The sequence below is a fragment of the Sparus aurata genome, chromosome 13, assembly GCF_900880675.1.
Source record: "Sparus aurata chromosome 13, fSpaAur1.1, whole genome shotgun sequence".
In the NCBI taxonomy this organism is placed as follows: domain Eukaryota; kingdom Metazoa; phylum Chordata; class Actinopteri; order Spariformes; family Sparidae; genus Sparus; species Sparus aurata.
Window position 1 is genome coordinate 35,256,212 of NC_044199.1, and position 13,609 is coordinate 35,269,820.

The 13,609-nt window shown below is 43.9% G+C and overlaps 1 protein-coding gene across 5 annotated transcripts in view; it reads right to left on the bottom strand.

Moving 5' to 3' along the window:
- The window catches only part of arhgef12b (Rho guanine nucleotide exchange factor (GEF) 12b), a 45,252-nt gene that overhangs the window by 15,213 nt on the left and 16,430 nt on the right, over window positions 1-13,609 (bottom strand). Inside the window, exons 10-29 of one of the 5 annotated variants that reach the window (XM_030437044.1) lie at window positions 11,415-11,528; window positions 11,121-11,165; window positions 10,731-10,841; window positions 9,873-9,971; window positions 9,729-9,771; window positions 9,501-9,606; window positions 9,267-9,395; window positions 9,106-9,138; window positions 7,797-7,911; window positions 7,483-7,588; window positions 2,990-3,220; window positions 2,656-2,800; window positions 1,915-2,120; window positions 1,684-1,830; window positions 1,291-1,376; window positions 877-1,002; window positions 573-687; window positions 393-493; window positions 238-315; window positions 20-95 (exon numbers count right to left, since the gene is read on the bottom strand). In XM_030437044.1, the coding sequence (XP_030292904.1) occupies window positions 20-95; window positions 238-315; window positions 393-493; window positions 573-687; window positions 877-1,002; window positions 1,291-1,376; window positions 1,684-1,830; window positions 1,915-2,120; window positions 2,656-2,800; window positions 2,990-3,220; window positions 7,483-7,588; window positions 7,797-7,911; window positions 9,106-9,138; window positions 9,267-9,395; window positions 9,501-9,606; window positions 9,729-9,771; window positions 9,873-9,971; window positions 10,731-10,841; window positions 11,121-11,165; window positions 11,415-11,528 (2,212 nt within the window). Of the gene's footprint in view, window positions 1-19; window positions 96-237; window positions 316-392; window positions 494-572; window positions 688-876; window positions 1,003-1,290; window positions 1,377-1,683; window positions 1,831-1,914; window positions 2,121-2,655; window positions 2,801-2,989; window positions 3,221-7,482; window positions 7,589-7,796; window positions 7,912-9,105; window positions 9,139-9,266; window positions 9,396-9,500; window positions 9,607-9,728; window positions 9,772-9,872; window positions 9,972-10,730; window positions 10,842-11,120; window positions 11,220-11,414; window positions 11,529-13,609 lie in introns of all 5 variants that reach the window. The other 4 variants (XM_030437043.1, XM_030437042.1, XM_030437041.1 and 1 more) reach the window with 4 other exon arrangements.

The window sequence follows — 13,609 nt, forward strand, 5'->3', positions numbered from 1 at the left end:
TGTGTGTGTGTGTTCGTACCAATGGTCTTGTCTTTGTTGACTTTCCAAGACAGAGGTCCCTCCTGCACCATCTTCCTCTTGGTCAGGTCCAGATTCTACGAGAATCAACACACGGATTAGTGCTCCGTCAGCTCTATGATGGATGTTAGTTAAAGGTAAAACGGAATCTGCATCGTTCCGTCCCTGACAGACGAGTGTGTGCATTCAGAGCATCAGGGATATAAAGTAGTTTCTCACCTTGAGCTCGAGGATCAGAGGGTTTTCACTCTGCTTCAGTGACGACATGTCCAACCTCCTTTGGTACTCCTCCAGCCTCTGTGCACAAACATATCTTCAGATGTTCTGTGTGTGGACGGACATGTTGTTCCGACTCTACCTGTTTTAGACTTCACCTGTTTGTTCTCGGCCTCTTTGACAGCCTGGTTGACGTGGTTCAGGATCTTTTTGCAGCACTCACCGGCTCTCTTCACCTTCTCCTTCTCCTCTCCATCTGCTGCGGGAACATGAACCAACATGACCACCAGCTGCTTCATGTATGAACTGGGTCAGATTCACACCTGTGCAGGTGATACCTGTGTACTTGGCGATGTTGTCCAGCAGTAGAGGGTACTTGGTGAATCTCTGCATCTCAACAGGAATGATGTCTTTGAGCTGAAGCCGGCGACACCGGCGGTTACTCTCAGCCTCCTGGAGAGAGCAGGAGAAGTGAGGAGGAGCGACGTCAGAACCATCCGGACCAGATAAACATTTTGTTTTTGGTGTAAATCATCAAAACTACAAAATAAGAGCCGAAGCTTCAAGTCTGCTGGTCCGGGTCTGGTTCTGGTTCTGACCTGAATTAACAAACAAAACTGCTTGTCTTGTTCTGGTTCTGACCTGCATAAACAAACAGAATTTCTGGTCTTTCTTCTTTCGGCTCTTGATGAGCTCCAGCGCAGACGGCTGGTTACTGCAGAACGTCCCGACGGCCTGCTTTATCTTCTCCTCTTCATCACCGCTGAACTGAAACACACACACACACACACACACACACACACACACACACACACACACACACACACACACACACATTTACATTTACTGAGCTAATGTTTTCACCGTTAGCGATTTAAAGCCAACTTCCTGTCTGTCCTGCACGGCTGACAGAACTCTCCAGTTGTTAGAGGAATATCTATGAATGCTGCACAGACACCTGCTGGCTCCATATGATAATGACTTATACTCATTATGTTAATGATATGTTAATTATCTTGTAATCATGATGTTAATTATATGTTAGCCATTTCTCACCCAGGCCAGCAGATCATCAGCAATCTGTCCAATCACAGACGTCTCACTCCTCCTTCTGATGGAGGTCATCTGCTCTGTGACTGAAACTGTGGAGACAAACAGTCGGTGCTGGTACAGTGTGTGTGTGTGTCTGTGTGTGTGTGTGTGTGTGTGTGTGTGTGTGTGTGTGTGTGTGTCTGCGTGTGTGTGTGTGTGTGTGTGTCTGCGTGTCTGTATGTGTGTGTGTGTGTGTCTGCGTGTGTCTGTATGTGTGTGTGTGTGTGTGTGTGTGTCTGCGTGTGTCTGTATGTGTGTGTGTGTGTGTGTCTGCGTGTGTCTGTATGTGTGTGTGTGTGTGTGTCTGCGTGTGTCTGTATGTGTGTGTGTGTGTGTGTGTGTGTGTGTGTGTGTTACCGTGCAGCTGGATGATCTCCTCCAGGTTGATGAAGATGCTCTTGATGTCCTCTGGAGGCAGGATGGCGTCTCTGTTCAGCCTCTGGTAGAAAACACAGTCCAACACCTTCAGCGTCCTCAGGTGAGCGCGCTCAGTGTAGAACAGCTCTGGGGAGGAGACATCATTACAAATATAATGAGATGTCCCGTGTGCATGTGACTGTTGATGATGTCACTGAGCGGGGATCTCACCGTTGATGACTTCCTGCCGTTTGATCTCCTGAGGTGTTAAACTGTCCAGGACTCCTCTGCTGACCAGACTCTGCCAGTTCAGAGGATCTTCTTCAGGCTCCACCTCTCCTGATTGGTCGTCTTCACTCTGGATGTCAGCCGGAGACGCCGCACCGTGAACCTCCATCCTGCTGACGGACGGACGGACACAGGTCGAGGGAGAGACACTGTCAGAGTTCAGTTCGAGAAAAGGGTGACAAACTAATTAACTAAAAGATCACAGAGATAAAAGGTGCTGCTGGTCCGGCTGTCTCTGACTGAATTATGAGTTCTGTTCCAGCAGAGCCGGGTCACCAACACACAGCTGTCCTGACAACACATCTCTGTGGACTCACAGCTTCATTTCTTTGTGTAAACTGAATATCTTTATACAACCGGGCTGAAGATTCTTCTGGGTCAGAACCTTTTTCTGAGATGTTGCAGACCAAAACTCAAACACAATCAACAGATTTATTTATTGATGAAAATCCCTGTCAGCTGCTTCTAAAGGACGACATGTATTATTATTCCTTATTATCATTAATGATATTAAGAATTAATATGAATTATTAGGAATCATGAAACAAATTCAGTTCACATGAAACTCTGAAGTGATGGAGGAAATATTTGACTATCTTGATATTTTGCATTTATTTATCAGTCTGTTATTGTTGCTTCTATAAAAGTGACATTTCTTGTTGAGAGTCTGTATTAAAGAAACACCTGAAGGTCTCCTGGTCTTCCTCCTGCAGCTGCTCCAGGTTAGAGGGACTGAAGTCAAACTGGGTGGGACTGGAGACCCGGTCCTGGTGGTCTCCAGACTGTAGACCCTCAGCTGGTCTGGACTGGAGACAGAACGGAGAGACATCTGGAGAGGAAAGAGCAAAGACAGTCAGATCATTTTCGATTTGTTCCGTCTTTTTAAAGACATTCTGGATGTTTCTTTTTCTCTTCAGACATCTAAAAACTGTTCAGATGAAACAGTTTGAGGAAATAAAATTACGTTGACTGTTTCCAGTCAGTGACCTGCTGTCAGACTCATATCACATCATCTTACTGGAGTCTGAGTCCTGTCCACTGGTGTCCGAGGTCTGTCCACTGGGCGAGCTGTGTGTGGGGGACGTGGTGGGAGCTGGAACCTGGCTGCTGCTGTCTGATCCTTCACTCAGCTGAGTTCCACGAGTCCGACCAGAACTCGATGAAGAAGAGTCCGACTGATCACAGACGAAGGTCGGCTGAGGGAGCTGCTTCGGAGAGCGCTGCTTGTTCAGCTCCACCGCCTTACCCACTGTGGACAGACACAGAGACATCACCACAGACGTCCACAGAGACGTCCACAGACACATGTCCACAGACGTACACAGAGACATGTTCACAGAGACATGTCCACAAAGACGTCCACAGAGACGTCCACAGAGACGTCCACAGACACATGTCCACAGACACATGTCCACAGACGTACACAGAGACATGTTCACAGAGACATGACCACAGAGACGTCCACAGAGACGTCCACAGACACATGACCACAGACGTACACAGAGACATGTTCACAGAGACATGTCCACAAAGACGTCCACAGAGACGTCCACAGAGACGTCCACAGATGTCCACAGATGTCAACAGACACATGTCCACAGACACATGACCACAGAGAACGTCCACAGAGACGTCCACAGATGTCCACAGACACATGTCCACAGACACATGACCACAGACACATGTCCACAGACACATGTCCACAGACACATGACCACAGAGACGTCCACAGAGACGTCCACAGACACATGACCACAGACGTCCACAGAGACATGTTCACAGAGACATGTCCACAGAGACGTCCACAGAGATGTCCACAGACACATGTCCACAGACACATGACCACAGAGACGTCCACAGAGACGTCCACAGACACATGACCACAGACGTCCACAGAGACATGTTCACAGAGACATCCACAGAGACGTCCACAGACACATGTCCACAGACGTACACAGAGACATGTTCACAGAGACATGTCCACAGAGACGTCCACAGACACATGACCACAGACGTACACAGAGACATGTTCACAGAGACATGTCCACAGAGACGTCCACAGAGACGTCCACAGATGTCCACAGATGTCAACAGACACATGTCCACAGACACATGACCACAGAGACGTCCACAGAAACGTCCACAGAGACGTCCACAGATGTCCACAGACACATGTCCACAGACACATGACCACAGACACATGTCCACAGACACATGACCACAGAGACATCCACAGAGACGTCCACAGACACATGACCACAGACGTCCACAGAGACATGTTCACAGAGACATGTTCACAGAGACATGTCCACAGAGACGTCCACAGAGACGTCCACAGACACATGTCCACAGACACATGACCACAGAGACGTCCACAGAGACGTCCACAGACACATGACCACAGACGTCCACAGAGACATGTTCACAGAGACATGACCACAGAGACATCCACAGAGACGTCCACAGACACATGTCCACAGACGTACACAGAGACATGTTCACAGAGACATGTCCACAGAGACGTCCACAGAGACGTCCACAGAGACCTCCACAGAGACGTCCACAGACACATGTCCACAGACACATGTCCACAGACATACACAGAGACATGTTCACAGAGACATGACCACAGAGACATCCACAGAGACGTCCACAGACCCATGTCCACAGACGTACACAGAGACATGTTCACAGAGACATGTCCACAGAGACGTCCACAGACACATGTCCACAGACACATGTCCACAGACGTACACAGAGACATGTTCACAGAGACATGACCACAGAGACATCCACAGAGACGTCCACAGACACATGTCCACAGACGTACACAGAGACATGTTCACAGAGACATGTCCACAGAAACGTCCACAGAGACGTCCACAGAGACGTCCACAGAGACGTCCACAGATGTCCACAGATGTCAACAGACACATGTCCACAGACAAATGACCACAGAGACATCCACAGATGTCCACAGACACATGACCACAGAGACGTCCACAGAGACGTCCACAGATGTCCACAGATGTCAACAGACACATGTCCACAGACACATGACCACAGAGACGTCCACAGAAACGTCCACAGAGACGTCCACAGATGTCCACAGACACATGTCCACAGACACATGACCACAGACACATGTCCACAGACACATGTCCACAGACGTCCACAGAGACATGTTCACAGAGACATGTCCACAGAGACATGTCCACAGAGACGTCCACAGACACATGACCACAGACGTCCACAGAGACATGTTGACAGAGACATGTTCACAGAGACATGTCCACAGAGACGTCCACAGAGACGTCCACAGACACATGTCCACAGACACATGTCCACAGACGTACACAGAGACATGTTCACAGAGACATGACCACAGAGACATCCACAGAGACGTCCACAGACACATGTCCACAGACGTACACAAAGACATGTTCACAGAGACATGTCCACAGAGACGTCCACAGAGACGTCCACAGATGTCCACAGATGTCAACAGACACATGTCCACAGACACATGTCCACAGACACATGTCCACAGAGACATGTTCACAGAGACATGTCCACAGAGACATGTCCACAGAGATGTCCACAGACACATGACCACAGACGTCCACAGATACATGTTCACAGAGACATGTTCACAGAGACATGTCCACAGAGACGTCCACAGAGACGTCCACAGAGACGTCCACAGACACATGTCCACAGACACATGTCCACAGACGTACACAAAGACATGGTCACAGAGACATGTCCACAGAGACGTCCACAGAGACGTCCACAGAGACGTCCACAGATGTCCACAGATGTCCACAGACACATGACCACAGAGACGTCCACAGAGACGTCCACAGACACATGACCACAGACGTCCACAGAGACATGTTCACAGAGACATGTCCACAGAGACGTCCACAGAGACGTCCACAGACACATGTCCACAGACACATGACCACAGAGACGTCCACAGAGACGTCCACAGACACATGACCACAGACGTCCACAGAGACATGTTCACAGAGACATGTCCACAGAGACGTCCACAGAGACGTCCACAGACACATGTCCACAGACACATGTCCACAGACGTACACAGACACATGTCCACAGACGTACACAGAGACATGTTCACAGAGACATGACCACAGAGACATCCACTGAGACGTCCACAGACACATGTCCACAGACGTACACAGAGACATGTTCACAGAGACATGTCCACAGAGACGTCCACAGAGACGTCCACAGAGACGTCCACAGAGACGTCCACAGAGACATGTCCACAGACACATGTCCACAGACATACACAGAGACATGTTCACAGAGACATGACCACAGAGACATCCACAGAGACGTCCACAGACCCATGTCCACAGACGTACACAGAGACATGTTCACAGAGACATGTCCACAGAGACGTCCACAGAGACGTCCACAGATGTCCACAGATGTCAACAGACACATGTCCACAGACACATGACCACAGAGACGTCCACAGAAACGTCCACAGAGACGTCCACAGATGTCCACAGACACATGTCCACAGACACATGACCACAGAGACGTCCACAGAAACGTCCACAGAGACGTCCACAGATGTCCACAGACACATGTCCACAGACACATGACCACAGACACATGTCCACAGACACATGTCCACAGACGTCCACAGATGTCCACAGACACATGTCCACAGACACATGACCACAGACACATGTCCACAGACACATGTCCACAGACGTCCACAGAGACATGTTCACAGAGACATGTTCACAGAGACATGTCCACAGAGACGTCCACAGAGACGTCCACAGACACATGTCCACAGACACATGTCCACAGACGTACACAGAGACATGTTCACAGAGACATGACCACAGAGACGTCCACAGACACATGTCCACAGACACATGTCCACAGACGTACACAGAGACATGTTCACAGAGACATGACCACAGAGACATCCACAGAGACGTGACCACAGAGACATCCACAGAGACGTCCATAGACACATGTCCACAGACGTACACAGAGACATGTTCACAGAGACATGTCCACAGAGACGTCCACAGATGTCCACAGATGTCAACAGACACATGACCACAGACACATGACCACAGAGACGTCCACAGAAACGTCCACAGAGACGTCCACAGATGTCCACAGACACATGTCCACAGACACATGACCACAGAGACGTCCACAGAAACGTCCACAGAGACGTCCACAGATGTCCACAGACACATGTCCACAGACACATGACCACAGACACATGTCCACAGACACATGTCCACAGACACATGTCCACAGACACATGACCACAGAGACGTCCACAGAGATGTCCACAGAGATGTCCACAGAGACGTCCACAGACACATGTCCACAGAGACGTCCACAGACACATGACCACAGCTGTTGTAATGTTTCTCACTCTGCATTAAGACACTGGGACATTTTAAAAGGACATATTTAAGGTGGACGTGTTTGTTTTGTCTTCACCTGAATTGGAGTCCACTCTGCTCAGGCGCCGTGGTGGGCCGAGGATGCTGGGAAATCGAGGCTTCTTCACCTTCTCCTCGCCCTCCTTCTCAGGCTTGATGCTCTTCTGCTCGTTAACATAATAATTAATGAAGGAAACAAAATGATTTGTTGTAATTAGTCCAAAATCTTTGATCTGATGTCACACAAACCTCGTTAGTATTCACACAACAGTGACAGTGACTAGTGACAGGTGTGTGTGTGTGTGTGTGTGTGTGTGTGTGTGTGTGTGTGTGTGTGTGTGTGCATCATGAAGCATGTTTGTGTGTTCTGACCTTAATCTTGGGCAGGAAGTTAATACGAGCTCGTTTATGTTCAAGTCCTCGAGGCTCCTTCACCTTCACCCCGAGGTGCTTCATATAGGTGAGGATCACATACTGCACCGCCTGACTGCAACATCACAGGAACAACGTCATGATCTGATCCATCTGATCTGATCTATATGATCTGATCCATCTGATCTGATCCATCTGATCTGATCTGATCTATATGATATGATCTATATGATCTATATGATCTGATCTATATGATATGATCTGTATGATCTATATGATCTGATCTATACGATCTATACGATCTGATCCATCTGATCTGATCTATATGATCTGATCTATATGATCTATACGATCTGATCTATATGATCTATATGATCTGATCTATATGACATGATCTATATGATCTATATGATCTGATCTATAAGATCTATACGATCTGATCCATCTGATCTGATCTATATGATCTGATCTATACGATCTATACGATCTGATCTATATGATCTGATCTATATGATCTATATGATCTGATCTATATGATATGATCTATATGATCTATATGATCTGATCTATATGATATGATCTATATGATCAGATCTATACGATCTATACGATCTGATCCATCTGATCTGATCTATATGATCTATATGATCTGATCTATATGATATGATCTATATGATCTATATGATCTGATCTATACGATCTATACGATCTGATCCATCTGATCTGATCTATATGATCTGATCTATATGATCTGATCCATCTGATCTGATCTATATGATCTGATCTATACGATCTATACGATCTGATCTATATGATCTGATCTATATGATCTATATGATCTGATCTATATGATATGATCTATATGATCTATATGATCTGATCTATACGATCTATACGATCTGATCCATCTGATCTGATCTATATGATCTGATCTATATGATCTGATCCATCTGATCTGATCTATATGATCTATACGATCTGATCTATATGATCTGATCTATATGATCTGATCTATATGATCTGATCTATATGATCTATACGATCTGATCTATACGATCTGATCTATATGATCTATATGATCTGATCTACGTTCAGGACTGTGGTGGTGCAACAAAGAGTGTGTGCTGGCTGAATCCTCCCCTGTGAAGTGCTGTTGGACTTGAGTAAAGCTCCTGGTTTGTGGAGGACTGGTGGTCACATGATCATTTTTATGTGACACACATAATATTTGTCATTCTGGAGACGTGTGAGGTATTTTCATGCAGTTTAGTGTAAATCAGTCTGAACAGACATCAGACCGTCTTCTCACCACTTCTCCTCCTCTGTGGGCTGAGACGTTAACCTGCAACACACAGCTCAGGGTTAACACACACATTCCCACCTGGAGTACAGGAAGTGATGTACGTGTGTCTGTGTGTGTTTGTGTGAGTGTGTGTGTGTGTGTGTGTGTGTGTGTGTGCACACGCTTACAGGATATCCTCGATCTTAGACAGGATGTGTTCAGCGCAGCAGCATTCCTTCTCTAAAGCCTCTTTTCCTTCAGAGTCCAGTTTAGAGAGCTCGTCTTCAGCCAGAGTCAGACCCATACTGCGCTTCTGTCTGTACACACACACACAGACACACACAGGACAACACGTAGAGATATTATAAAAACATTTGTGTCAGGAGGTGACATCATGGCATCATTAGAGGTGTGAGTGTTACCTGAAGTCCTCCAGGTTCCTGTGCAGGTCCGGTAACAGAGTGTCCTGTAACACCTGAGTGTACTGTTTACACAGCTCCTCTGGGATCAGCTCCAGCCTGCGCTTCTCTGCACACACACACACAGAAAACAGACAACATCACAACTCTTCACTCTGACAGGTGAATGAAATCACTGCTACACTGAAGGTGGTCCACTGCAGAGAACGCTCCTCGTCCTGCGTCTCTCACCCAGCTCGGCTGCGATCGTCTCCGGCAGCGGCACTTTAAGGTTCTGGAACCAGAAACAGAATGAGAGGAACATTCACTAATATATGAAGAATGCAACACGATGTGTGATCACAGGCATGAAGATGACTAAAGAGAGAAACGTACGGCTGATCGGTCCAGAAACAGAGAGTGGAACTCCATGAAGAAGCGCCGGCTCTCTTTGGAGCTGGTCTGTTTGTGCATGTCAGCATAGAGATAACACAGCTGACAGGAGACGAGACAACAACACTCACTGTCAGTCATCAGTTCTTCTATTTACAATACACAGTCCAGAACTCAGACATACAGTACCATCTGTACGGACAGAAATCTGATTACAAAGACGGAACCAGAGGGGTTTTTACTGGACTCATTAAAGTTACGTGCAAATTCATCAATAAAAGGTTAAAGCATCAACCAACACAAAACTATATATATAAATAAACCACCCTGGATACAGAACAGAGTGCTTCTGGGTAATGTAGTTCAGAACACTGACTGTGATAGAATGGAACTCAGTACATTGACTCAAGTACAATTTTGAGGTTTCCATTTCCTGCAACTTAAAACTTCCACTTTTTAATAACTTAAGTTACTGGTTACTTTCCAGATTACATACTACATCAGAGCCAGAGAAGGAACATTTTTAAACTGATTTAATGATTGATCAGATAAAAACAGGGATTGTGATGATCAGCTGATTCACAGTATACAGTCTACACATACATGTTAATATGGATCAGTTACTGTACTGATACTTTGATACTAAACTACATTTAATATCAGATACATGTGGGTAAAGTAAAGTAATATTTTAACACCACATCTTCACTTTTACTTGATTTGACTGTTGGGAACTTTTTACAAAACAAAAATGGAAACATTCAATATGTGTCCTGATCTGGATTATTATTAATATTATAGATTAGCGTGTGTGTGTGTGTGTGTGTGTGTGTGTGTGTGTGTGTGTGTGTGTGTGTGTACCAGAGGTGCAGGGTCAAACTGTGACACAACATGATGGAGGAAGACAGCGAGATGAGCCGGCCGAGACTTCAACAAGTCGACACTCTGGAAGGAGCTGCACTCTCCGTTAATCTGACACACAGAGAGACAACATGATGAGACAACGAGCTCATCAGAGGAGTTTGTCTTGTTTCCAGATGTTTACATGAACATTATGTATCCAGGTGAGGTGAGGCCGTACATAATGACAGAATCACTGATCTTTGATTTGATCTTTGTAAACAAAAGCAGGATGATTTTTGATTGATTCAGAATAAAAACTGTGACCATCGTCTATATTATCAATTTAAATATTATGCAGACGGAATATACTGTGACATCCAATCAGCTTCCAGACACGTCTTCAGATACCTGCTCCTGCTGAGAGTCAAAGTAGTCGTCTTCTGCTCCGATGATCTGAGGGTGGACAAGGTTGGGAAAGCTACCCACAATGCACTGCACACTGGAGTCCTGAGTGATATATGGGCCTAGTTATACACACTGACAGAACCACTGACACACAGAACCACTGACACACATCAACACACTGACAGCTGTAGGTAGAACAACAACTTCAAAATGTCTTCACAGGGAAGATTTAACAACACTAGAGGAATGGATGTGTGTGTGTGTGTGTGTGTGTGTGTGTGTGTGTGTGTGTGTCACCGTGTCAGGAGGGTCCTCGGTCTCAGGTGATGGACTGAAGATGAATCCGTCTCTGTGGCTGACGTCTGGACTCTGACAGGGCGTCTCTCTCCAAACAGGAATGTCTGAGTGAGTCTGACACACACAGACAGACACACACACACACACACACATTAATACATACACTCAGAAGAACACAACACTTAAGTCAGATTGATTGTTTAGTCTGCAGCCGACTGCTGCAGGAGTCTCATGTGTATTTATAGGTGCTGAGTCAGAAGACTTCCTGTTGGATGAACAACACTAAACGACACTTTTTGTTATTAACGACACACTATGTTATTAATAACACAATATGTTATTAATAACACACTATGTTATTAATGACACACTTTGTTATTAACTACACACTTTGTTTTTAAACGACACTCTTTGTTATTAATGACACACTTTGTTATTAATGACACACTTTGTAATTAACTACACACTTTGTTTTTAATAACACACTATGTTATTAATGACACACTTTGTAATTAACTACACGCTTTGTTTTTAATAACACACTATGTTATTAATGACACACTTTGTTATTAACTACACGCTTTGTTTTTAATAACACACTATGTTATTAATGACACACTTTGTAATTAACTACACGCTTTGTTTTTAACTACACACTTTGTTTTTAATGACACACTTTGTTATTAACTACACACTTTGTTTTTAAACGACACTCTTTGTTATTAATGACACACTTTGTTATTAATGACACACTTTGTTATTAACTACACACTTTGTTTTTAATAACACACTATGTTATTAATGACACACTTTGTAATTAACTACACGCTTTGTTTTTAATAACACACTATGTTATTAATGACACACTTTGTTATTAACTACACGCTTTGTTTTTAATAACACACTATGTTATTAATGACACACTTTGTAATTAACTACACGCTTTGTTTTTAACTACACACTTTGTTTTTAATGACACACTTTGTTATTAATGACACACTTTGTTATTAACTACACACTTTGTTTTTAATAACACACTTTGTTATTAATGACACACTTTGTAATTAACTACACGCTTTGTTTTTAATAACACACTATGTTATTAATGACACACTTTGTTATTAACTACACACTTTGTTAACAACACTCTTTGTAAATAATGACGCTCTTTATTACTAACGACACACTTTGTTATTAACAACACACTTTGTTATTAATGACACACTTTGTTATTAACTACACACTTTGTTATTAACAACACACTTTGTTATTAACAAAACACTCTTTGTTATTAACTACACACTTTGTTATGAAATACACACTTTGTTATTAACAACACTCTTTGTAATTAACGACACTCTTTTGTTATCAATGACACACTATGTTATTAATAACACACTATGTTATTAACAACACACTATGTTATTAATGACACACATTGTTATTAACGACACACTTTGTTATTAATGACACACTTTGTTATTAACGACACACATTGTTATTAACGACTCACTTTGTTATTAACTACACACTACGTTATTAATGACACACTTTGTTATTAACGACACACTTTGTTTTTAAACTACACTCTTTGTAATTAACAACGCTCTTTGTTATTAACAACGCTCTTTGTTATTAACAACGCTCTTTGTTTTTAAACTACACTCTTTGTAATTAACAACGCTCTTTGTTATTAACAACGCTCTTTGTTATTAACAACACACTTTGTTTTTAAACTACACTCTTTGTTATTAACTACACTCTTTCTAATTAACTACACACTTTGTAATTAACTACACACTTTATTATTAACTACACACTTTGTAATTAACAACACTTTGTAATTAACAACACTCTTTGTAATTATCGACACTCTTTGTTATTAACAACACAAACTCTGCTCGACTGTTCTCATGAACTGATTGTAAACTGTCAGATATTCATTTTCTAGTAACTCGTCCTGTAACTGATTACAATGATGTCACACTGAGGGAATGTGACCATGTACATTTACTCAGCTACTGTACTCAATTACACCAGTATTTCCATCTTCTGGCTCTTTATTCTTCCACTCCACTACATTTATCTGATAGCTATTACTTTACAGATTACATGCTGCATCATTTTTAACTGAATTGATTTTCTCATTGATCAGAATAAACAGATTGATGATCAGCTGACTCACAGTTTACACA